This window comes from Suncus etruscus, chromosome 18, assembly GCF_024139225.1.
Source record: "Suncus etruscus isolate mSunEtr1 chromosome 18, mSunEtr1.pri.cur, whole genome shotgun sequence".
NCBI lineage: Eukaryota > Metazoa > Chordata > Mammalia > Eulipotyphla > Soricidae > Suncus > Suncus etruscus.
Window position 1 is genome coordinate 60,576,943 of NC_064865.1, and position 26,437 is coordinate 60,603,379.

The 26,437-nt window shown below is 45.0% G+C and overlaps 1 protein-coding gene across 1 annotated transcript; it reads right to left on the reverse strand.

The window, feature by feature from the left end:
- Nucleotides 1-480: 480 nt before the first annotated feature.
- Nucleotides 481-16,033, reverse strand: MYLK4 (myosin light chain kinase family member 4). The gene is made up of 10 exons (XM_049764894.1): nt 15,913-16,033; nt 14,500-14,616; nt 9,855-9,960; nt 8,249-8,342; nt 7,902-8,011; nt 7,140-7,281; nt 4,508-4,578; nt 3,428-3,556; nt 2,745-2,897; nt 481-595 (listed from the first exon to the last, which is right to left on the reverse strand). Exons 1-10 carry the CDS (start codon nt 16,031-16,033, stop codon nt 481-483), a joined length of 1,158 nt encoding a protein of 385 aa, XP_049620851.1.
- Between the last annotated feature and the right edge of the window lie 10,404 nt (nt 16,034-26,437).

Sequence of the window (26,437 nt, forward strand, 5' to 3'; positions counted from 1 at the left end):
AAGAACTATTCCCAGTAGATATTTCAGTGCTCTTCATCTCACCTCGACTAAGGTTGGCTTTCCTGACTCTCCTCACACCACTTTCTGTGCCCAGCCAGGGGACTCCAATATTGGGCACCTCCACAAACTAAACCCGTCAGTTGAGACATGAGAATTCCAAGTAGGGCATGAAGAAGGCATGTTTATCCTGAATGGACCTTAGCTTCTATTCTCCAAGCCATGTATATCTTCTAGATTTTGTGTGTGCGCACACATGTGTGTGTGTCCATGAAAGCACCTAGTAAGGGCCTGTAATTCATTTTCTAAAGGATGCCTGGTAGGGAGTGTAACAAGGAACCATGTTGAAATTACACAGCACATGGCAGCTTTTGAAATGAGCCCATAGGAGCTAAACTGAAGGGAGTGAGAAAGAAGACAAAGAAAGATGCTCATTTAAGAGCACCAGGACCTATGGCTTCTGACCATGCTAAGATAGAGGCATCAGGGAAAGGAGAGGAGGGGCTGGGCTCGGGTTACCTGGGTGCTCAGTCTGGAGTGCAGCTGCTGGTCTGAGAGCCAAGGGTGCTTGAGAGCTTCGCTGGCCCCGATTCTCCAGCTAATTGGAAATTCAGAAAAGCATCAGTAAGGACACACCAGAAGGGGCCTGAGGTTCTCGTCCAACCTCAGCTCAGGCCACTGCCTCTGGTAGACAGTAATTCAGAATGTGAGGGTCACCAGTCTCCCTGCCTTTGTTAGAACTGGGCTAGCCAGGGCTGAGGGTTGCTTACCAGAAAATCCAACAAAAGAACTTGGGATTGTTGGGAAAACTCTGGTTCAATAATTGCCAACTCTGGTTAGGAAAAGAACATGTACTTTCCCAAAGTAAGGACTTAGTATAATGCCCTGGAGTCATAATTAAGTCCAGTGAGTTGAAGAATAAATGTGCATTAATTATGTAAGAACAAAATGCTACCATAATTTTTGGTGACTACACAAGCAATTTATATATCTTACTAAGACAAATGTGTATTATGAATTTTTGAGTTAGGTTTCTAAGCATTCTATAAATTGGAACATAGAAGGAGAATTAATAAAGCTATTTGAAGTATATTTGCTACCTTTTCACACATCCTTCTGACCCCCCAAAAAGACTTGTAGAACTCTTAAAAATCATATGAGTGGGACAGACCAATAGTACATCAGGAAAAGTGCTTGCTTTGAACGCATTTGACCTGGTTTCAATCCCCAGCATTCTATATGGCTCCCCTCAAGTATACCACCAGGAGTAGTTCCTGATTGCTGACTCAAGAGTAACCCTTGAGCATTGCAAGGGGTGGTCCAAAAACAAACCCAACATTTTTGAAGATATTTTTAAAAATAAATTAAAAATATATTATTACTGGGGAAAAAGAGTAAAGAAACATGCCATATTCTAATTCTAAGCTTATAGACTAGTATGCTGGAATAAAAGTCAAAATAAAAACATGTTACTGAAGGCAGAAACCTGGTCTTCTAAAACTCTCAATATAGGCATTTCTAATACACTGGGAGATAGCACAGTGGTCAGGAAAGTGCCGAATGGACACTGGGACTCATCAAACTTGTCCCCACATTGTGTCAGGGCATCATTGGGGAGCAGTTCTGGAGCCCCTGGACATGATTAGGGTGGGCCCATGGTCCCAGCACCACGGATTCCAGTAGCCCCCTGTCCTCAGCACCCTAGTTGACTTAGAATGGCCAGTGGATCCCCTCCATTGGTTCCTCTCAGTCTCCCTCTACCCTTCTGTCCTACTGAACTCGGAAGACCCCAAACAACAATGGAAACAAAAGAGAAAATTATTTCCAGCAAGTGAAGGCACACATCCTGTCTGTGTGAGACTCTTGGTCGGATTCCCATCAACCCCCTTGGTCCTGCAATGTGGCTTGGGGAGCCCCCAAGAGCACTAGCCTGAGCACCCAACTAGGGGGCCCACAACACCGCCAGGTGCACCTTCCTGCTGCCAGCATGGCTGTGTGTGGCCGCTACTGGGGAAAAAAAAATTTCATTTTCAAGCAGTTCACAAAGCTTCAGTGTGGAGGCTGCATCCTATACTTCCCCAGTTAGCAAATATTTACATCTAAGAATACGAGGGGAAAGCAACTTGAGTCTGTGAAGCAAAGCTTAATAAGTGGGTGATAGCATCAGCACGAGGAGGGCCCTCTCTAGGACTCAGAAAATGGGCTCAGAAAATCTCTGGGTCCCCACCAGTCTGCACAGGCCTGCGCGTTGTCTGACATGTGGAGCAGTCTCAGAGTTGGGGTCCCGGAACATACCCACTGCCAACAGTGCTGAAGGATTATTCATCCTTCACCCAAAGGCTAAACTTTGAAAATTTATTACAAGGGTAACCATAACGTGGTCTTTCTAATTAAAATGTTAATACAGTTCTAAGTTTATTTTTGGACCCCCTAAAATTTATTCTATAGTAACAACATTTGACTTTGGCCTCAAGCCTGGTCAGAGTCCTTCATTGCCAAAGTCTTATTGCCAAAGTCCCAAGGACGGAAGTTTCTAGAAGCTGGCTGGGAGCCTTGGGAGCAACATGGTTTTCAGATCTCCTTAAATTGAGTCCAAAGCACCAAACTTGCTCTGTTTTATTATCACAACTCCGTGGACCTAGAAGATGCTGGAAAGGAAACTCAACCTTTATCTACATCGAATCCTAATTGTAAATTCAGCAATTCCAGATGGGCCCCACACCTAGAAAATGGGGTGAACCACTTACTTCTTCTCCTTCGTCAACAGCTTGGAGATGAACTCCCTGCCCTCGGCGGAAAGGCCCCGAAACTCTTCTTCCTCCAAGTCCCACTTGCAGGCCAGGATGTTGTTCAGGGTTTCGGTGTCATTGTCACCCATGAACGGGGACAGACCGCTGAGTCTAGAAGACACAGGAACAAGAGTGAGTGATTCCCAATGAGCACCCTGGTTTTTAAAAGCAGAGACAGGCCAAGGACCACACACTCACACATTCGTTTTACAGGTTTCTTGGTGATCAAGAAAGTGCCCGTTTTTTGCTCTCTGGAACCGTGGTACACTGATACAACAAGACACCAACATGCCCAGCTGACTCCTCTATAAAATATTTGGCAGCCAACATTGGTTCCGATGGGCAATGCCAAGAGGAGCACCATAGGGTAAGGCTGGAGTTTGCAATGGGAGGTATAAGAACACAAGCTTCTCCTCTCCGGTTTTGAGATCACGAGATGGTGTCGTCACTCTGAGGTGATGGGTGCCATCCAAGTGTGGGGACTCAGGCAGTGCAACAACATTGTCCCCTTGCAGGACGCAAGTGACTAAATAGGGTCTAGTGTTCTTCCATTTCGGGGGGCTCTTATTCAAGATGGTAAATGCTTGTTGACCCTAGATGGTGGCTGAGATGATTTAGGGAGACCCCAGAAGCCCACTTACAGCATGTAGGTAATGACCCCTACATTCCACATGTCCGTGGGGAAGGAGACAAAGTCATAGTTGACGATCTCAGGAGCCAGAAATTCAGGGGTTCCAAAGTTCACTTTCAGCTTCTCTCTGGGTTTATATCTGGACGTTGGGGACACAGAACAGGGAAAGGGCAGAATATCCATCCGTTACTCAGGGACAATGCAACAGAGAAAATAACTTCAGCCAAGACAAAGGATGTAACGAATTGAACACAGGTATATTTTTTGAGGGATTCTTAGATTTAAAAGATGCTATTCCAAACCCCGCAGTGGTCCTCAAACTTTTTAAATAGGGGGCCAGTTCACTGTCCCTCAGACTTTTGGAGGGCTGCACTATAGTAAAAACAAAAACTATGAAAAAAATTTCTATGCACACTACATATATCTTATTTTGAAGCGAAGACAAAATGTGAACAAATACAATATGTGGCCCATGGGCCATAGTCTGAGGACCACTGCGTGTAGAGGAATGCCAGCATTTCAGAATGATTAGTACAGGTTGATTGTAGGATCTGTTGAAATAAAGACAGGCCCTGTCCTTGCCACAGTTATGGCATTATAAAGCCTCATCTATGAGTAAGTAAAATTCACTGAAACTCACAACATCCCTTTTCTGTTATTCACTGGACAGCTGAAATTCATGGAATCTCTTGAGTCCCTTAAAAAGCTCTGGTCAGACCCTTCTGCAGTCTTGTTTCCACTATGAATTTCTTTAAGGCAATTCTTGCTTATAGAGGAAACAGACAGCTTACAAATCCAAAATGATTTCACTTTGGAATAAACATCTGGACTGTACTAAGTATAAACTTTTCATATTTTTATTCTACTGTGCACTCTTAAAACTTCTAGAATTTCAGAAATGACAGCCAGCGGGTCAAGTGAAATTTCATTTTGCATTCAATTCATTGTAGATGAGAGTAAGAAGCCAGGAAAGTTGAGGTACGATGGGGGTAGTGTGAGGGGGGACAGGTGGAAGGGACTATGCATCTGGTTCATCTTTGCAGAGAAGTGCTCCGCCCTTCATTCATACTCTCGTTCCGGACAGACGTACCTTCGGGCCAATCCAAAATCAATAATTTTTATTTGTTTAGCATCCCGATTCACACACAGGATATTCTCCGGCTGCCAGGAGAAAGAGACACATTAGTAAGGAAAACAGCCATCACTCACTCAAATCGTCCTTGAACCACAGCTAAAAATACGACGATGCTCGGAGACAACATCTGACCGTGTACTGCCGAGCTGGCTTGCCCGGGTGCGTGTTTTTTTTTTTTTTTTGCCTTTAATTATGTGGTGGATGAGGTTGTGGGGGCCCTGCCAACCTTGCCTTCCCCAGCCGGGAGGAGAAGAGCCAAAGAGACTAGCCTGGGAACATTCCAGATGCGCTGGTGGAGGCTGGCGTGGCTTTGACATCTGTCGCCCTAGCGTTATTAAGTATGAATTTTCCCATTGTGCCGGACTCTCTTTTCTCAGGATTTATGAGTTCTAGAAGAAATGGCCCTGATACTCTCAGGCAGACTCACTGCCTATGTAACATGATGTGAATGTTTCTGACCTCCAGACTGTGTACCCCTCAGCTCCCTTTGTCCCAGGAGAAGTTGTCAGCACCGAGAAAGCTTTTTTTCTGCTTCAATCTTCAGCCAGGCAGCTCCCACATTTCACAGTTGGGCCTCAGCACTGACATCCCTCTCAGGCCCTGACCCTGAGACCACTGATGCAGGGGAGATGTTGTCTGGCCCATGTGACAGACTTGAGGACAGGGAGCAAGACAAGAGTTTCTCCCTTCCCTTCTGCATGGATTGGAGAGTTTACAAGTGTATGGACATCTGGTAAGGCAGAAAGATGGAGTCTGGAACTTTATTTAAAAATCCAGGTCCATGGAGCCAGAGAGCTAGCACAGTGGTAGGGCATTTGCCTTGCATGCAGTCAACCCAGGACAGATGGTGGTTCGAATCCCGGCATCCCATAATGTCCCCCGAGCATGCCAGGAGCGATTTCTGAATACAGAGCCAGGAGTAACCCCCGAGTGTCAATAGGTATGACCCCACTCCCCGCCAAAAAAAATCCAGGGCCAGAGCCAAAGTGATATCTCAGAGGAGAGGGATTTGCCTTGCACACACCTACAAGTGGAGGAACTGGTTCAATTCCTGGCATCCCCTATGGTTCCCCAGCCTGCCAAGAATGATTTCTGAGTGACCCCTGAGCATCATTGGGTGTGGCCCCCAAACCAATCAACCAATCAATAAATAATTAAATAATAAAAGAACCCTTTCAAAGTTACTTTTTTTTTTTCAGTAAAGCATATATAATGTTCTGAGTGACCAGTTCCACAGAGCAAGGCTCTAATCCCTCACTCCCTCTGATGAATTGTCTCCTTTTCCCTCACAAGGAGCTTTCTGAAGGAGCAGGCTAGGCTTGCCTCAACCCTCCAGCTCCTGCCTTGCTATCAAGACTCCAAAACAGCCCAGAGGAAATCAGACAGCCCAGGTCTCAGCCTCGGTGGAGGGGTCCTGGCTGACAGCAGGTCAGACTCTGGTACCAGCCGCCAGCCAATCCCCTTGGGGATATCTCAAAGTATCGCCACTCACAGAAAAAGCTCACTAAAAATATGCATGATCAAACTCCGCTCATAGCCCAGGGCTTTGCTAATGATGTTTAACCTCTGACTTCGTCATGTTACATACCACTTGCTCCTACCCCGTGAGTGGGAGCAGAGCAGCATACACATAAATCAAGATGGTGAGGGAAGCCAAACTGGAGGCAGAGGGGCCCGTGGAAACCCATTTAAGGAAGTTAAATGGACTCAGCGCTACAGTCCCCAATGATCGGGAATAGTGGCTGTGACGGGGAATAGATATTTTATCTGCCTGTCATGCTCTGCGAGCAGGGAAATGGGGAAATGGTTGAACCACACAAGAAGATGTGTTTTAGGATACTTAACTCCCACATTAGAGCTACTCGGAGCCCTGGGGCCTGAGGCATTCACTGAGATTTCTGAAGAGGGGAAAGGAAGGTGGCTTGGCTTCCCTCTGCACTCTCCATGCCCCCATCCATAGATGACCCAGCCACCCAGCTACCCCTTTCTCTTCTCCTTCCTTCTCTTTGGCCTGTACCCCATTCTGCCATAGGGTTTCATTCTAGCATGCTGAATGAAAAGTAAACTTCCCAAATCCCAGAGCTTCCTGGAGTAGCATATATAACAGTCTTAGGGATTTCCAGAGAGCTAGAAAATGTGAATGCTATGAGGGAATTCTGAGTTAGCTAACATCCTTCCACCTGCTTAGGTTAATAATCAGAGCCACAATGAGGGTATCATTATGGTGACAGTGGTGGTGGGGGGGGCAATGGTGGTGGTGGTGATGATGGGGATGGGATGGTACTTGTGGGAGTGATGCTGGTATGATGGTGATAACAATTGTCATCGACACTATTAGAGAAGTCACAGCCCAATGAACTTCTTCAACAGGGACCATCTCCACAGCAGACCCTACTGATGGGGAGGACATGTAAGTAGGAGGGGGAGGCAGAGATTGGGAATGGGGAGTGAGGCAAAGAAGTCAGATATGGATGAATTCCTGAGCAGGCACCTATGACCAGATGGCACCTACGCTTCTGATGGCACCCACTGTCCCCAGAGGAGAAGGGGATGACAGGTGGTGGTTCCACAGCCACTAGCAGCCCACCTTGAGGTCCAAGTGCAGAATGTACATCTGGTGCATGTGCCTGACGCCCTCGCAGATCTGCCTGATGAACACGATGGCATCCAGCTCTGTCAGCTGGTAGTTGTCGTCGATGATGCGGTCGAACAGCTCCCCTCCATCTAAACTACAGAGCGGGGTGAGGGAGAGAGCAGGTGGGTGCTGAACCAGCAGCTGGATTTCTGTTGCTGTAGCTCTAAGAATCCTCCCCACAGATGTGCCTGGGACTATCTCACCTCCCTCCCTGCTCAGCTGACTTCAAGTCCAGCCTCTAGCCATTGCATAGCTGGAAAGACCCAAGTCCCTGTCATCCCTGAGTGGAGCCACATGGGTGCTTCTATAATTTGGAGGATAGACGGGGCCACCCCCAAACTACTTCCGGTGATAAAGAGCTTCCCAGAGACTTATGGGAGATAGCTTATCATCCAAGATTCCTCATCAAGCAATGGCAGGTCCATGTGAAGTGGGAGCAGGAGGATAAGAATAATATCCAGTTAGCAAAACTCACTTTCTAACTAAACACTTGCGAAGCTTTTATAAAGGTGATTTTAATATGTAGGAAGAAAGGTGACTGGATTATGCCAGGCTCAGAACTAAGGGCTACTCCTTGCTCAGTGCTTGAGAGAGGGTTTCCCCAATCTCTTGACCCCTCTGAATTCACCTCCTTCCTGAAGCTGCAGTGTGTGTGACCAGAGAGCCAGGGCCAACCAAGAAGAGGCACCATGGGAGAAGGGAAGGGACACTCACTATTCCATGACCAGGATGCTGCTGTTCTTGGACTCGAAGGCATCATAGAGCTGGATGAGATTCACATGATCCAGTTGGTTCATGATGTTGATCTCATTCTGCACTTCATCCTGCCAGGAAAGAAAAGTGCCTCAGTGTGGGCAGACTTGGGACCAAGGGACTTCCTTTTGCAGTCTTCACCTTGGCCTTGATAGTTCCAGCCATTCACCTTACTTGGCCTTGTTAGTTTTGTCTTTCATTTTGCCTTTGGTAGTGCCTGCCCTTCACTGTGGCCTTGTCAGTCCTGCCCTTCTCCTTGGCCTTGGTACTTCCTGCCCTTCACCTTGGCTTGTCAGTTCTCCCTTTACCTTGTCTTTGGCAGTCCTGGTCTTGATGATCTTGGCCGCCAGCTTCAGGCCCGTGGCTTTTTCTTCGCACTTGTGAACCTGACCAAAGCGCCCCCTGTAGAAGAAAAGGAGGTGGTGCAAGAGATACTGTTTTCAACTCATCCCCCACCCTGGTTCCCCAATCCTAAGACCCCCTTGAACCAGGACCAACCAACCCTATGAAGCTATTTGCCTGGGGCATTCCTCTCACTGAGTTTTATGTGGGAACACACCAATAAATGCATCTACTGCAGCCAATAAACTTCTAGGACAGCAAAGGCCAAGGTATGTGTTGGGATAAGGGGTGAGGGTGTTTCTCTGGCATCAGCATTATCTTGGGAGAGTGATGAAGAAGAAGTTCCCCCCAGAATGTTTTTGGTCCCAGAATTGGCTTTTATTTGCAATGTCCTGGGGGTGATTCATATACACCCAAATATTTGAGACCCTCCTTCCACAGAAAAAAATTAAAAGAAACATTGTGAATATGCATAAATGTGACCAGTTAGGTTTTAAGCATGTGAACCACAGAGTCTGAGGTTCAAGCACGTCGGTGCATTCCTGGAAACTTCATATCAATAACTAAGAACAATCTTGTGTAAAGTTTCATCTTCCAAAAATACCCATGACTGAGAGCCCTGTGAGAGGTTTGAGTTGAGCTGGGATGCCAGCTCATGCAGACACTGAAGCCAGCTTCCTCTACAACCACCTACTGGAATCCACACTCAAGAGTGATTTTGATTGTGTGAGTTGCTGGCCCCAACTCTGATTCGGGAGAACAAACAGAAGCACAGAGTGAGGGGGTCTTGTTCAGGTGGTGATTTCTTCCGTACCCCCACTCTGGATGTGGTCTCTGGAATTCTTGATACACAAGGATGACAACACCCCCTCCTCGTCTGCTGATTAAGACATTACTTTTTCTATTAATTTTCAATACACTCCTTCTAACCCCCAAGAAGTACAGCATCTGCCATCGCATCCCTCTTGAACCTGCTGATTCTCCCAGGAATTTCCCCAAATGATCTTGAATGTATCACCTACTGTATTGTGTGCAGATCACCAGGTTGATGGGTTCATGGTAACTCACTGATGAGACTGTGGGCAATCTAGACCTTGGAGGCCACTGGTGGAAAAAGAGACCTTTAAAAAATTCCTGAGGTCTCCACCTTGGGCAAGTTGGGAAGATTTCATGGACCACTGGCCTAGAGCAAACTTCTGTCCAGAGTGAAAAGTCATTTGCTGGTCTTGGATCTCCCTCTGAAAAGGAGGTTTCTTTGGCATGATGCATCATTTCTCAGAGTGGCTTGCTTCTCCATCACCTGCTGACTCAACTGTGCATCTCTCATGGGTAGACTTTATATAAATAATGGGGATAAAGTATCTCATTCACGGGGACATTAGCAACTATTCTGTCCCCACATCATCGATGTTGGCTTCAGGGACCATTTTCAGAAATAGTCCCAATCTCTTGCCCAGCAGCTGGATAAGATATTTCTGGTTCTTGGGTAGAGGCACACTAACACTGAATCCTCCTGACTCTTTAAACCTCACTTATCCGGTTGACTAAGAGTGAAAATGGAGCATTACTTACCCTCCTAGAATTTCCGACCTGTCCACAATATAAAAACTGCTGATGCCGGTTTTTTTGGCAGTGACAATCCGATGAGGAAAAGGAGCCGGAGGGGCTGGAGCATCATCTGGAAGGGAAAGAGGAAGGCCATATGTTATGCAGTTAGATCTCTAGTGGCACCAAACCTTGGGCATCAAAATGACATTTTCTTTGGTAAGTAAGAAAAGGCAGCAGGGATCCTGATGGATTCCTTATGATTCAAGAACATATATTTTCATTTTGTGTTCTCATCTGTGATGCCCCAAAGTGATGCCCTCTGGGACCACCTGACAATGGTTGGTCCCATCCCAACAGAATTTAGACAGAATTTATAAATGCCTAGAGAAGATCTGGAGCAATAGTAAAGCAGGGAGGGTATTTATCTTATATGCAGACAACCCAGGTTCAATCCCTGGCATCACATATGGACCCTTGAGCACCGTCAGGAATAGCTCCTGAGTGCAGAGCCAGTCGTAACCTCTGAACACTTCCAGGTATGTCCAAACAAACAAAGAAATGCCCAGAAAACCAAATATATCCCAGACACATTGTACAAAGAACCCATCCAGACCCCAAACCATTTACATTCAGGTAGAAGAAATTATTTGATTTAGTTTCTTTCAAGCCTCGTTTTCTAAAATGTTCATTATTTTAATGAAAACAGGGAGGAAAAAGTGAAAAGTTTCCTTGTGTCCTGAAAACGTTTGATATTATTATAGACTTATTAGAAATTACTTTCCAAGGTATTGGAGGCTTTCTTTAAGACACAGTTAAGGCACGGAGATGAATTTTTCTTGGCTGGCTGGAAATAAAACACCCAGTAAAACTGCTGAGGTAAATACTTCACAGCTCTCCGATTTTCTCCCACTTTCTACCTGCCAGTCTAAGTATTTTAAGTTGGCTCCACCTCAGGAGCATTGGAAAGGTGAAATGATCAGGACCTCCTGCCTCAGCTCTGGTTACCATTCTTCGATGGATGCCAGTGGATGCAGCACTGAGGAACTGGATAATTTCCCCCCCTTGGTCCCTCACTAAAGCATCTACAAAGATGCACGTCTCTTCTTCATACCGTATATGGGCCCTGTCTTGTGCTATACCAGTGTTGAGATATCTTTAACCCAGAAAGTCTCCACCATCGGGGATCTAATTGGCTATTAACCCATATAATCTCCATCTGCAAGGCTCTAATTGGTTATTAGCCCAGATAGCCTCCATCTCCAGGCATCTGATTGACTACTGACTCAGAGCATCTCATCTCCAAGAAGCAGCATCTCCAGTGGACAAGGCGGTTCCTTGGGCTTCAGTTGGGTGGTCGTTGGGAAAGGGTAAGAAGCTTTAAGAGGCAGAAACAAAAGCTGTTTTCCTACCCAGTGGGATTCCCAGAGCTTGTACTGCTGAGGTCTTGCCAGGGGACCCTGGGCTCTGGTCTTGCAAGCCCTCGTAGCCTGGGCTGGGCTCCTGGGTCCCTTGGGAGGTCACATCTGTTTTGCTCTTCTTGGTATCCTCTTTGCTGGTGCTCTCTTCTGTCCCCCTGCGCTTGCTGTGGCTGGCTGGTTCTGTGGGCTCATGGTGCTGGAAACAGGTTCCCTGGGCAGGGTTTCCAGGGGTTCGTGGAGTGGAAATGGCTTGGACACTGCTGAGACACCTGGAAGAAAAAAGCCAGCTGCAGCCCTCAAGAGTTCAAGAGAAATGGTTGCTGATGGCCCTAATGCTTAGCACAACAGCTGTCTCTAACTGGGATTTGTTGAAGGGCCATTAACTGAACAAGAAAGAGTTGGCCTTAACAACTGGTATCCCAAGAATCTTGTTTTGATTTATTTTGGTTTGTTTGGTTTTGGGGTCACACTCGGGAGTGCTCAGGGCTTATTCTTGAATCTGCACTCAAGGATCACTCCTGTTAGGGCTCATGGGGCCATATGGAGTCCTGGGGGATCAAATCCAGGTCAGCCACATGCAAGTCACATGCCTTATCTACTCATTCTATTAATGCTCCAGCCAAGTTTAAAGAATCTTTCTAAGGATCTCATGCAATCCAAAGTTATTTCATTGGCCCTCACAAAAGTGGCTATTGAATGAATACTTAATTAATACCTAATCTCTCTCACACACACATACATACATGCACACACACTCATTTCCTTATAGAGAAGCAACGTCACTCAACAAATACATACTTTTTTTTTTTTTTTTTTGGTTTTTGGGCCACACCGTTTGATGCTCAGGGGTTACTCCTGGCTATGCGCTCAGAAGTCGCTCCTGGCTTGGGGGGACCATATGGGACACCGGGGGATAGAACCACGGTCCGTCCTATGCTAGTGCTTTCAAGGCAGACGCCTTACCTCTAGCGCCACCTTCCCGGCCCCAACAAATACATACTTAAAAAGGCAGAAGACTCAACCATGAACAGAGGAGGGATGAACTGAATTTTCTTTTTCCATTAGAGTCAGACTAAAGAATGTCTCTATCAGGATGGGCTTTTTCAGTAGTTGTCAGTGTTTCTATGAAATCCTTGGGACACTGGAATTCTCCATAAATTGGTTTCAAACACATTTGTAAGAAAGAAACTGGGGCCGGAGAGATAGCATGGAGGTAAAGCGCTTGCCTTTCATGCAAAAGGTCATCAGTTCGAATCCCGGAGTCCCATATGGTCCCCGGTGCCTGCCAGGAGCAATTTCTGAGCATGGAGCCAGGAATAACCCCTGAGCACTGCTGGGTGTGACCCAAAACCACAAAAAAAAAAAAAAAAAAAAAGAAAGAAACTAAGAACAAAAGCTGAAATCAGGGGCTGGTGAGGTGGCGCTAGAGGTAAAGTGTCTGCCTTGCAAGCGCTAGCCAAGGAAGGACCACGGTTCCATACCCCGGCATCCCATATGGTCCCCCCAAGCCAGGGGCAATTTCTGAGCGCTTAGCCAGGAGTAGCCCCTGAGCATCAAACGAGTGTGGTCCAAAAAACCAAAACAAAACAATACAAAAACAATAAAACACCAAACACCGAAAGCTGAAATCAAAGGGGGGAGTTCTTTACATGACTGAAACCCAACTACAATCATATTTGTAACCAAGGTGTTTAAATAAAGATTAAAATAAAGTTAAGTGACCTTTAAAGAAGACCACAGATATTCAAACATTCTTTGGAAATAATACCAATACACAGCCTAAGGTCCATTGTATCAGGATCTAATTATCAGAATGTAGTCTCTGAAGGGGAGGAAAAGCTAGTCAGTAACCTGGATTCTCATGGACTCTGGCTGGAGAGACCTCACTTTCCAGTGTAGCAGGGCTGGCAAGTTCTCTTAAGAAGTAAGTGTTCTCTTCTCAGATCCAGTCTACTTCCTTCTCAATGTAGGAGAAACATGTTCTCTCTTGTTCAAATTTAGAAATTTCACATGGATCTCTCCTGTTTTTTTTTTTTTTTTTTTTTTTTATAATCACTAGTTGGAAGTAAGCACTCAGAATCATTACTGAAGTGCCCCTGTTGATAGTAGACTTCAAAAACAGAGATGATCACAAACAGAAAAAAAATAATAGCAAGAAAACATGGCCGAAAAAATATGCACAAACATGCGCGCGCGCGCACACACACACACACACACACACACACACACACACAAAATTGTAAAACAAAGCTCTATCATTTTTGTTTGATTTTTGAGCCACACCCAGTGATACTCATGGCTTCTTCTTGGCCCGGTATTCATGGATCACTCCTGAGAGGTACCTGGGATACAACTGGGGTCAGCCACATGAGAGGCAAATGCCCTCCCTGCCTGCATTACTATCTCTAAAACATGACTTTAAAAACTTGTTGAAGATGTCCCTTCCACTGAGTTGCAATGGCACAGAGGACAATAGGAAGTGTTTGTTGCCTGTGGCAGCCTAGTCCTACCTTTCCTGGACAGGATCACCATTTGTGTGGCTGCCATCTTGCTTTCTTTTCCAACACTCATCCAGCTCATTCTCATTCACCACTGCTAAAGCTCGAATTCTCGCAGCTTCTCTTCCACTGGTCTCTTCCTCAGAGGAAACCCCATTTTTCTCTTCTTTGAATACCAGATGCTCATTTTCCTCCACAGGAATCTTTTTATCATCATCTTCTTGTCTCTTGAGTCTCTCAGAGCCCAGAATATCTCTTCCATCTATCTGTTCTCTTGGCTTTGTAGAATTTCTCACAGCACAAATTTCCCCCTTGTCTCGTGTGTTTGCTGCCCGGAGATTCCCCTGGGTGTGCGAGACATTGGTCTTCTCGGCATTTTTCTTGTTGAGTCGATTAACCTTTTCTTGATCAGAGAAGGGTTGGCTCTTCTGAGAAGATCTCTCTAAAAGCCACAACATATTTTTAGAGGAGGACACGCATGTTGGATATCATTGGGGTCTCCCTACTCAGGGCTCTCTGGACCTGCTAATAGATTATTCAGACAATGCCGAGTTTATGTGAGACAGACTGCCTGACAACGGGGTTCCCAGTGACTGTCTAGCTTCTAGCTAGTCAACCCCTAAGCCAGCCCCATCACGTAAAAGTCACAAAAGAACCCCTCACCCCATGTGGTGCTTTAGGAGCGAGGTTCTCATCTATAGATTTACCACTCTTTGGTAAAACAATAAATAACCATTTTTCTGCAGCTCTTACCTGGGAGGGTCGAGGTCCTTCTGCCTTTGGCAAATACACTTTCTTTCAAGCTGGCGTGGGACCACACCTTCTCCTTAGCCTGTGAATAGATAAGGGAGTGATGAGGGTCACATATTCCTCAGAATTTCTTGACCTCAGCACTGATGCCAATGGGGGTTTAGAGATCTCTGGTGGGGGTGAGATAGGGTTCTGTCAGGTTCTGTCAACAGAAGCACTGTGAGAGGTATCTGTACCCCTGGCCTCAGTCCACCAGATGCTGAGAGAATCCTCCCTCCCAGGTGTGACCTCTTAAGAGCTCTCCAGAAAGTGCTTAATTGTAATCTCTCTCTCTCTCTCTCTCTCTCTCTCTCTCTCTCACACACACACTCACTCACTCACTCACACACACACACAATGAAGAATCAGTTTATGACACGATGCCAACAAATTGATGGTCATTTTGAGGGCAGTCTAGTGATGAGTTCCTGAAAACACATCAGTTCCGTATAGGCTGCAGGTTGGCAAACAAATGAACTCACTCTTCTAAGAGAAGTTCTGTCATCCCTGGCACCATTTGGAGCAGCCCCATCTTCGGGGGAGAGATGAAAGGACATTGATGATGGGTGCGGTATCCTCGGCCTTTGTTTCTATTGCCTTGTGATTCTTCGCATATATAAATCAAATAAAAATGGAGAGGACACATGCAAATAGTCTTTGTCAACCCGTAAGTGGGAACGAAAGCTGAAGCGTTTATTAATGGCCTTTTGACAAGGCTTAGAACCAGATGGTCCTTTTCCTGTGCATATAAACATTCTTTGCACAGCTCTGGTTGCTCCGAACTGGCTTAGCAGGCCCTTTTGAAATGCCACATGAAAGGTAAACAGGAGCCCAACCCACCCAAATTAGTACAAATTAGAAAGTTGCGGATTATAAGTGAATAAATGTTGTGGAAATGGCCCAAAGAATCGGTCTTGCCCTCACCCCTGCCCTTTGGAAGAAATCCCTCTTGGTCTGCCCCAAAGTGCACTGGCTCCTTATTAGCGCAGCTCACAGATATGAAGACAAATGTCTAATGTGCTTTTAAACAATCCCAAAGACCCGTTCCAGAGAGTTCAAAGTATTTCCATTCGTCAGATAGGGGCCCTGAAACAGGGAGGCGTGTCTAGCAAAGCTGTGCATAGGCAAGATTACAGATTGGAGCCCCGCTGGGTGGGACTTTCCCTTTCAAGTGAGAGTCTAAGGAAGATGTCCGTCAGCACTTCTGGCCAGACAATTGCTCCCTCCTCTACGCCTGCTCGGTGCTCAGCACGCATGCCCACCCCAGAGTCCTTACAACTTTATTAAGCTTTTGTCCTCTCTATTTCCCGAGAGATTGTGCATATCAACTAGTTAAAAAAATGTTTATCTCTGAACTTAGGGCACTGAGCCCAGAACCTGGAATAATATGAATGGAAGTGATAATGGTGGGAATGGTGAATGATGGTGTGATGGTGATGATGGTGATGGTGTTGACGGTGGTGGTGGCAATGGTAGTGGTGATGGCGATGGTAGTCATAATTGTTGGTGGTGAGGGTGGTGGTCATGGTGGTCGTGGTTATAATGGTTATGGTGATGGTCAGAATGGTGGTGGTAATGATGGTGATTAATAGTGATGATGATGGTGGAAATACTGATATGATGAAGATGGAAACAGTGTCTACTACAGACTAAATACTGATCCTGTGCCAGTAACATTAGTTTTGGGCACAAAATGGGTGGACTGAGGGAGGCAAATTGGGCCATGTCTGGTAATGTTCATTGCCTGTTCATGGCTCTGTGCTCAGGAATGGCCCCCGGGAGGACTCAGTAGACCCTATATGATGCTGTGGGTCAAACCTGGGTCAAATGCATTATAAAACAAATGCCTTAATTCCCATGGTATATCTCTCCAGCCCCTAATCACAACACAGTATATTATTAACTCAGTTGCTCCTTAGAATGACCTTTTGGGAGAGCCTATGAGCCCCATTTTATAATGAAATTAAGTCATTTCTCTGACTTGTTAAGCCAGGATTCGGAGTGATCTACTTTTGTCTTTGCACTTGACTGCACTGCTGCTTTAAAAACAAAGCAGAAGGACAGCAGTCAAGGTAAAAGACTGGAATGGCTAGAGAATGAACACAAATTGGTAGGCAGAAGAAATAAAGAACTTGAATGAACCAAGGAGAAAAGGGGAGAGTTTGGGTCTCATTTGGGAAAACGTGTCCATATCTGTCAACTAAGAGAGTTGACCCCAATGCTTTGACTTTGCAGCTGACCAAAATGTTTCCCCTGGGAGATGTCAAGAGCTGCTACTGACAGAAGAGATGTGGAAAGCAGAAGGGACTTACTATGAAAACTGGTGTCAGTCCAAGAAAACAGAGGATTTGAGTGTAAGACCCAACACATCAGTTGGCATTTGCCCTCTGCAGCCATCTGAGTGTCTGAGCTAAAACATCTATGAACTGTACCCACACTCTTTGGGTAGAGCCATCTGTCTGCCAGCTGGGAAAATCTGTCCAGCCTGAGAAACAAAGGAAGCCAGTTTTCTAATGAGGCTCCCTTTTCTCAGACCATTAGATACTACCACGGTTTTTCTCCCGATTGAAAATAATAAAATCAGGTCTCCCTCCGTGACCATGAGTTCTTTCATTTACCTGTGAAAGACTGACATCTAGAGGAACTTTGCATGAAGAGTTTCCCTTAAAAAGAAGTTGCTTTTCTCCCTTTCTGGCTCTGGACAGCAACATCCCTCTGAGGAGCGTTTCCTGTTTTCTAGGGATGTGCAGAAGTTGCTAGAATAGTGAGACCAATGGGTTGCCCTAAAATGAACATGTTTCCAAGAGGTGAGGGAGATTGAAGCTGCAAAGTGCAGCAGAAAGGAATCTGCTTCAGGCCTAGAGACTGGCTTGAAGTTCCCTTTTGTGGTTGTTTCCTCTTATATAATGTCGGTGACAACAGGAAGAAAGAGGCCTTGGCCCGACCACCTGGTCTTTCAAGCACATTTCTGCTACCCCATCCCATCCCTATCCTATTTTCGGACTGTCCTAAATGGAGCTTCTGTACACAAAGAATATCTGTGGTTGTCTTCAGTGAAGGAAAATGCTAGATCTCATGTCTATTCATTCACTACATTTTTAACTTACAAGAAAATAATTTAATTTAGCTAAAGAGATTCTCAATATTATAATGTATATATGTTTAAAACATAGGTTAACATTGGACATGTATAATTTTTAAGTAACTATAATATGCTCAATGATATTTGAAAAAATATAGATTGATTTTCAATGCAAGAGCTTATTGTCGTTCATTATTAAGGGAGGGGCACCCTGTGTTTAGGTTAGAAGTTTTTCTTTACATTGCTCCTGGCAGGCACGGGGGACCATATGGGACGCCGGGATTCGAACCGATGACCTCCTGCATGAAAGGCAAACGCTTTACCTCCATGCTATCTCTCCGGCCCCATTATTGACTAGTTTTTCCTTTAATAGTTGTAGACAATATTGTTTGTTTACTAAAAACAAATGGGGGAATTGCTGTGTATGTAAATATTTTAGTAGGGGATTATTATGTTACTGACCCTACCCTGATCGGTGATTGTGCCCTACCCTAGGGTGTGACCTGGCATTCTGCCCCCACCTTAGGGTGGTACCTGATTCTGCTTCCACCATTGGGTGGTATCTGATCTCACCATTGGGTGGTACCTGATTCTGGGGGATAAAAACAAGTGTCTGTGGAAGGCAAGGGGCTTTTTGGCTGAAACTGATGCTGAGTCTTTGGACTTCAGTTTTGTCCTCCGAATAAAGCTAATATTTCCACAAGAATGACTGTCTGCGAGCTGTTTACCCGCCGTTTCACCTCAGAACCGTCGGCTGGACAGGGTGGCAGACGCGTGCTCCGAGCTGGAGGGGAAAGACCTCATCCTCCATCCCTCCATCAGTCAACCTCTTCAGGGGCTGACTTGCAACATAATGTATATAAAGAAAAATAGCGGGAAATGTTTTTTACATATTTGACTAATAGCCTTACAGAGCTTGGGGGGTAAATAACACTCTTCTATATTGCGATTTTCTAAAATGCATTTACTAGAAAATCATTCTAATGATCAGACCAACAGGCAGTTCCCTCGTTTGGTCCTGGGCTGCTCCTATGAAAGAGGATTCCGTAGTCTTATAAGCTTTCAAAGTGACTCTTCCCAGACTCAAACATAACATGACTACAGACTCCATTAGGAAAATTCTGGTAACATTTGCACTGAATCTTTAGAGAGAATCTCTAGACTGAGGCTGGTCTGCTCTGGAGGGTTGAGGGGTGAATTTTCCTTCCTCTGAATGGCTGAGACTCCACCTGGATTTCTCATGGACATTGATTTTCTATGAGAAATGGGAAGGGAAAAGAGGGAATGGGATAATGGTGTTAGTGTGTCATGATTTTCTATGAGAATCCCAGGTTCAATTTGGGATATCACATATGCTCTCCTGAGCCCTGCCAGGAGTGATCCCTGAGCTCAGAGCCAGACGTAAGCCCTGAAAACTGCCAGGTGTGACCTTCCCATAAAAATAACCCCAACACCAGAATAGTAATCAGTTGAAATGAAGTCCATCCAGGATGAGGAGGGGACCACTGGCCTCTACTACCAAAACACTGAACCAGGAGAGAAAGAGAGTGAATGAATGATGGGAGACAGAGAGACAGAGAGAGAGAGAGAGAGAGAGAGAGACAGAGAGAGAGAGACAGAGAGAGAGAGACAGAGAGACAGAGAGACAGAGAGAGAGAGAAAGAGAGAGAGAGAGAGAGAGAGAGAGAGAGAGAGAGAGAGAGAGAGAGAGAGAGAGAGAGTTCGACGGCAGGTATTCCAAGACCAGAATGAAAAGTCTGTTTCCAGTTAGGAAGCTCCTATAAACCCCTGCTCCGGCTGTGCTGTTTGCCAAGAGCCTAATGGACTCTTTCTTCTTTGTGAACCCCTATTTACACACACAGGTAGGCACACCAAGAAGAGGGCAAGAGCCAATTGCTGTCACGAACCAATATTGGGTGGGTGGGTGTGTGTTCAACACATCCACCCACCCGTCCTGGACTGAGCCACTCCGGGTACCAACCCATGATCAGCAGAGTTTCATCATAGTCCAGAAAACATATCTTGACTGTCAAATGGAAAAACTGCTAAAAGGGGGAGGAAAAAAAAAAAGAGAGAAGTAACTTTTTCCAACTCTCTGGTCATATCTCGTTATTTTCATGTATTAAAACGTAGGCAATAGTCTAAATATTCTGGCGGTTCACGCTTAATGAGATCAGTTCACAATTTGGCATTTAACAATTCCTGTAAAAAGATTTCATTTTGGTTTAATTCAGTTACAAGTAATATATTTCACAAACTGACCTCATTATTGGTGGAGTAAATTTTCCCAAATATATAACATACTATGGCAACATGGGCCTAATCTTAGCATGCAAAGGTCTTCATGTGATACTATTTGCTGTGGGTCATTTTCTACTCGTGCCCACAGAATTACTCATGTCGGCACCAAGGCTTCCTATTGAATAGAGAAGTTATGATTAAAAAGAAATCAGTCAGTTCAGGTTCTAGACACATGGAATAAAAATGGTTAAGTACATTTTATGAGTTCTACTTTTTGTTATTCTTACCTCTGAATTTTCTCCATAAAAAATTGTGATGATCACAGTCAAGTAAGGCCTTTCTTTTGAATTTCAAAGAAAATTAACTAAAGAGGATTGCAAATCATATTTAAGAAAATCCACGTTCTATAAAATGGGGACTTGTACTCAAATAAAATCCACTTAAAATCCTAAAATCTGTATTTTCCAAGTTATGAACTAACCAAGACCTGTATATTATACAAGGTGTCTATATATTTTAATGAAATAGCATACTATTCATTGACATTTCACAATCACCTGTGTTTTTATTAAATTGCAATCCCATGGATACTAATGTTTGTTTAACTTTATGTCCATACGGCGTACATAAACTTTCCCCCTAGATGACCTAATATCTTTATTGAAACTTAAAAATAAGCGTTTTGACAAAATTAATCCAAAACTTATATCTAAATATATTTTCTCTAAAGAATGCTTTGTTTTAATAGTGATGTTTCAATAAGTCTTGCTAAATTGAGGTACTGATCAAGAAGCAGCACCCATAACATAGAAATGGGTCAGAATGGAGGGTTGTGTGGTAGAAGTAATGGGGAAAAAAGCTATTATCTTGATGAAAACTTCTAGGGGTGTAATATTTTGCTACATCCTCCACTGGTGTCATGAATCATTTTTTCTGCAGCAGCAAACAAGTTTATCTTTATCCAAATATAGCTTCATAGATTCACATCCAATGGTGTCTCCATGGAAAGAAACATCATGATGGCCCCTTCCTTCTCCTCTTTCAACAAGGCTGAAAGAATAACCCGATATCCAACAACCTGCTGGCTTTTCATCTTCCAGGAAAAGAAACTTCCCGTTCTTCATCCGTCTAGGAATTTTGGTTGCTCTCACCTCCTCTCCACTGTGGTTGCTGGTATCATATCTATTTCACTGAATTGTATTTTTTAAACGTTTTTGGCTTTTGGGTCACACCCAGTTGCACTCAGAAATCGCTCCTTGCTGGGGGGACCATATGGAATGCTGGGGGATCAAACCCTGGTCCGTCCTAGGCTAGCGTGCACAAGCCAGACGCCTTACTGCTTGCACCACTGTTACAGCCCCTGAATTTATATTTTTGCTGGGTACTTTCTGCACACCAGCTCATAACAAAAATCTCTACTCTGTTCCATATGTATCTCTCTTCATTTAGAAGTCTTTATATTATTGATTTCTTTATAGTCAAAGTCCCAGCCATGAAGGGTTTCCATACTTTCGGAGAGATTTTTCTAAATAGTTCATCTCTTTGAAAAACACCATCTTGGTTTTGGGTAAGTAAGCAATTCAAATATTTAAAAATATCTGAAAAGCTTAACCTCCTTTTACAACCTTGTATCTATCAGATTCCACATGATTTGCCTTCTCTTAGGAAATGATTTGACTCCTTATGCTTAGACCATATCCAGCTACTGGTCTTCATTTTTCCTGCTTAATCAGAGATGGATAGATGCTTCACCGTTCTTACTTGGGTCCTCAAAACAATCTACCTGTCTCCTCATCTATTCATTGATCTGACATTTGTGATCACTGTTATCAACCTTTTTAAATAAACCCTTAACCAAAAATCTCAAACCCCTTTAGTCCCCTAATCTCAACAATGACTACAGATTATCATTGGGTCCTGCTACAAAGATTTTTACCTTCAGAAACCTAAAATGTCCTTGTTTCTTCCAGTGTTCCACTTTCCATTAATAGGGTTCTGACCCTTGAGTCATGCCCTTGAATAAATTCATCAAAAAAAAATCCTTCTAATTTGCAAAGGTCGTTTAAAGTGGAAAATGAATTCTGTTGCGCCAGCCAAGATCCATCTTTCACATTGGGTAATATTTCACTAGAATTTAATTCATTCACCAAACTTCAGTATAATGTTCTGAAGACCTGCTAGGCTTTTCCAAGAGAGAAATAAGTGATAATTCCCACCCTCAAGAAGCTGAGTTAGATCCTAGCACCACATCCTCCTCCACGGCCAGAATCCTGAAACTGTGGGGCCCACAACCTAGTGATTATGGGCCAGAACCCTGATACTGTGGGGCTCACAACACTGAGCTGAGCATGGCTAGGAGTGGATATGGGCCCTACAAAGACCTCTAGGGAAGCCCCCGATTCAATTTTTAAAAGAAAAACACACCTAGAAAGCTAGTGTGGTCATTAAGGCATGAGTGTATTAGGGCATGTGCTTTCATGCATCCAATTCTGCCTGGTTCCTGGGCCCTATATGGTCTTCTGGGCATCACTGACTGAAGTTCTGTGTCCTGGCACTTCCAGGGTGGTCCAGATAATCTCTGGCACTTGGTTACCTGAGCACTGCAGCATCCAGGATCCCACAGAGAGATGCCAGCCCAGCCGGCCAAGAAGGACTAGAGGGACTCCCTAAGCTTTCCCCTGAGCACTGCCTAGGAGAACCCCAGCCCCTCAAAAACTAAAGATTCAGGTATATAATTATTGAGTCAGTTCCATAGGCTTCATTCCCAAAAGGTCCCCAAACTAGCCAATAATGATACACAGATACAAGGTGCTTCTGGGTTCAATTCATAAAGTCTGAGCTGTTTATTGGCCTTTGGAAGTGGGCTCCCCTCCTCGGAAGGGCAGAGGGACTGTTGTGACTTGGGTTTGGTTCAAGAAGCTGTCATGATGTTCCCACTGAAGTCACAGTAACCTAAAACCTGTGGAGTCCGCCCTGTCCTCAGGCCCTCTGCAAACCAAGAGAGCCCACAAGCACCAGTTGCTCCCCCTTTGTCCATCACTGAGGCTCTCCTGCCAGTACAAAGTGCTCTCTAGGACACGTACGTCGTGTGTCAGCAAATTCTAGAAGATGTGAAGCCAGTGTACTAATGTCGGCATGCTGGCAGATGCCTGGTGAATTCTTCCAGAGCTGTATGCCCGACTCGGGCCTGGTAAGCACAAGCAGGAGGCCACAGGTGGCTTGAATCACAAAGTGGTTAAATCTTGCCAATGACCTATGATGCCAATGAACTGTCCCTTGAGATAAGCAAGATATCACGACCACAAAAACGCATTAAATTCATTTGTCACTGAGAGTCACTTTTGGAGAACCTGTTTGGATATAGAGATTAGGAAAGTCCTATGTTACTTGTCTCTAGGTAAGACAAGCACTATATGGAATCAGAGGATCCTAAGGGGTGTCTCTGGGGGGGAGATCTTGTGGGAGAGAAGGCTAAGAATGACCACATTTTTCTGAGGTTTGAGGGTTTTATTTATTTATTTATTTATTTATTTATTTATTTATTTATTTTGGTTTTTGGGCCACACCCGGTAATGCTCAGGGGTTACTCCTGGCTATGTGCTCAGAAGTTGCTCCTGGCTTGGGGGACCATATGGGACACCGGGGGATCGAACCGCAGTCCATCCAAGGCTAGTGCAGGCAAGGCAGACACCTTACCTTTAGCGCCACCGCCCGGCCCCTTTATTTATTTTTTTAATTTGTTTTGTTTGACTTTCTGGGTCACACTCAATGATGATCAGGGTTTATTCCTGGCTCTGCATCCAGCAATTATTCCTAGAAGTGCTCAATAGGGGATGCCAAGGATCAAACTTAGGTCTGGCACATACATGGCAAATGGCCTCCCCTCAAGACTACCCCTCCAGTCCTTAAATGTGTTTTTTCTATAAACGAAGTCCCCTATTGGGTTTTTTCATTCTCCACCATCTTTTTTGAGGTGCTGTGTGTACGATTTTTGATCTGTTTGTTGGGGGGCTACACCAACAAAGTAGAGGACTTAAGCCTGGCTCTGTGTTCAGGGATCCCTCCTGGTGGGTTCAGGGGACCATAGCAGGTGCTGGGGGTCAAGTCTGGGTCAGATTCAGGCAAGGTCAACTCTGACCCACTCCTGTGCCAACTCTCCTGGCTCTCTGGCTCTCTGGCCCTGCTGGCACTGTTGTTCATCATGGTTTTAGGCATTTGTCTTGCCTAACACATCTCCTTTCTCACAGACCCTGGTGGTCCAGAAGTGACAACTCTGAAAATCGAGTGAGTTTGACTTCTTTAATTCCTCCTCAAGAAACCAACTCAACATACCATCCCTACTCCCACCCAAATCCAGAGAGGAGTGGGGAAATGGGGTGCATGGGGACAAAGTGGTATAATCTGTAGAGGAAAAAAGGTGTCTTCCTAAACCAGGCAGCAACCCATAATCCTTAATGGGTTAAACCTTAACCCATAATCTTCAATTCCACGTCTGGGTTGTTTCCACCCAAAAGAATGCAACTCAAGGATAGTCCAGGGAGAAAGGCGTTTGCCTTGCATGGATGTAGCCAATACCCCAGTACAGTCCCCTGCACATGGCCAAGAGTGGTCCCTGAGCAGAGAGCCAGGAGGAAACACTGAGTACTGCCTGATGTGGCCCCAAAGAACAACCCAACAACAAGAATGTAAAGGAAAGACTAAAGAGCTGCTTGGATGCCATGAGGTAGAAACCAACCCAGTCTCTGCCATGGATGAACAGACAGGAAACGAGGTCTGTGCCATGTCCCACGGAAGGAAGACTGACATGACACTGAGGCCATGTGGATGACCCTGGAACATTCTGAAACAAGACCTCACCAAAGGGCCAGTCATGCCACATCACATTTCTCTGTGGCCCCAGGTGAGCCAGGTTCCTTAGACAGGACACAGAATAGCAGTAGGGAAAGGTCAGTGATGGCAGAGGTCCCCGCTGTGAATGTCCCCAACACCACACCGCCATTCCCTGTAAGGCAGCACATTTCAGGTCATGGGTTTTTATTCCAATTTTTTTAATTAAAGGAATAATAAAAGCAAAGCTCACTTGTTCTATCTGGGAACTGTCGGAGGAGAATGGAGGCTTGTCTAGGTCACCTTTGGCAGAAGAAATATTGGATGCAAGAGGGGAGTCTCTTAAACCTGGAGAAAGGAACCTGGCCCCACAGGGCAACTGTGTTGATGTCCCAGGATAAGTCGGGCCTAGTCCAAGGGCTGGTCCATAAGGATCAGACACAGTCACGGGCCAGTCAGTACTGCTCAGAACCCCCAAGTAGAAATTCTCACTATCCGTTGCTGAGCTGTGCCCATTTATGCCATCACGAAGAGGGAGGTACATTTTCCTGTCCAGGTAAAGCATCAAATGTTGGCACAGTCCAGGAGCTGAGAATTGAGTGAAACTTGAGTTCTAGGAAAAAATACACTATTTCTGGGCCCCTTTCAGTGCTGGCCAGTAAACACACCAGAAGCTCAGTTCTTAAGACTCTGACATACGAGTTAAGAGATTTTGTGTTGCTCGCCTGTTCTTCCAGAAAATGCACAAGGTTGTTGTGGGAGAGGGGGAGGATAGAGCAGTCCAGACCAATTCTGAAGGAGACAATGATTCCCTTCCTTATGCCTTTCTACCACAGGCTTTGGGGTTCTGCCATCTTGTGATTAGAAGAGTTCAAAAATTAAATTTGGGGGAGTCAAAGAGATAGTATAGTTGTTTGCCTTGCATGCCAGCTTCAGTTCACTCTCCAGCACTGCATGTGGTACCCTGGGCACTGCCTAGCATGAACCCTAAGCACAGAGCTTAGAGTAAACCCTGAGCAGTACAGCTAGACCCAAATGGATCTGGGACTATGACCAATGATTCTATTTGGGAAGTGCCAGGGACTGAACCTGGAACCTCTCAGCTGCTAGCCAAGTGCTCAACCACTGAGCTACATCTACATCCCTAGGGTCAGTCATAACAATGACTGGTTATTTCTATGGAGAGTGATCAACAGAATATTCAAGTATAACTTCATCAAAACATCATGACTGATCCCTTCTTCTGGCTGTCACCTCTTGTAAGCTGGAAACAGATGCCAAGGACCAGCAAGAAATGGAATTGTACATATCTGTGGGTTCCTACTTGGACTGAGACTTTTGGTTCTGTCAGAGTCAATCCTTAAATCAGTGAGTGCCCAGAAATTCCTAGAAGAAATCCCAAAGAAATATTAGGGAGACATGACTGAGATCATAGAGTTTACTAGACCATATGAATTTGTTACCCATATCATTCATTCATGTCTTCTTTCATTCAGGAGAAAAGGCTGAGGGATCTTGGGAGAATATTCCCAAGAGGAAGACAAAGCCAGTCTGTCTCAGTGGGAGAGTATTACTTCCATGAGGAAACTAATAAAAGGATAAAATCATGGCCAGATCCACAGGTTCACTCTTATCTTGAACAAGATGTAGACTGTGATATAAAAGATCATGGCTATACTGGCCCACATAGCAGAGAGCTTCCATCTCGAGAGGAGAGAGTGGGTCAAGCTATTGCCCTGCCGGAGCCACACC

Excerpts from the sequence above, each read along its gene's own strand:
- MYLK4 (XM_049764894.1), bottom strand. The coding sequence starts at position 16,033 with ATGACTACCATCGCCATCACCACTACCATTGCCACCACCACCGTCAAC. Across the intron at positions 14,617-15,912 it reads TTCCATTCATATTATTCCAG|GAATATGTGACCCTCATCAC; the intron begins GTTCTGGGCTCA and ends AGAAATTCTGAG. Across the intron at positions 9,961-14,499 it reads AAGGACCTCGACCCTCCCAG|ATGATGCTCCAGCCCCTCCG; the intron begins GTAAGAGCTGCA and ends TTTCCCTTCCAG.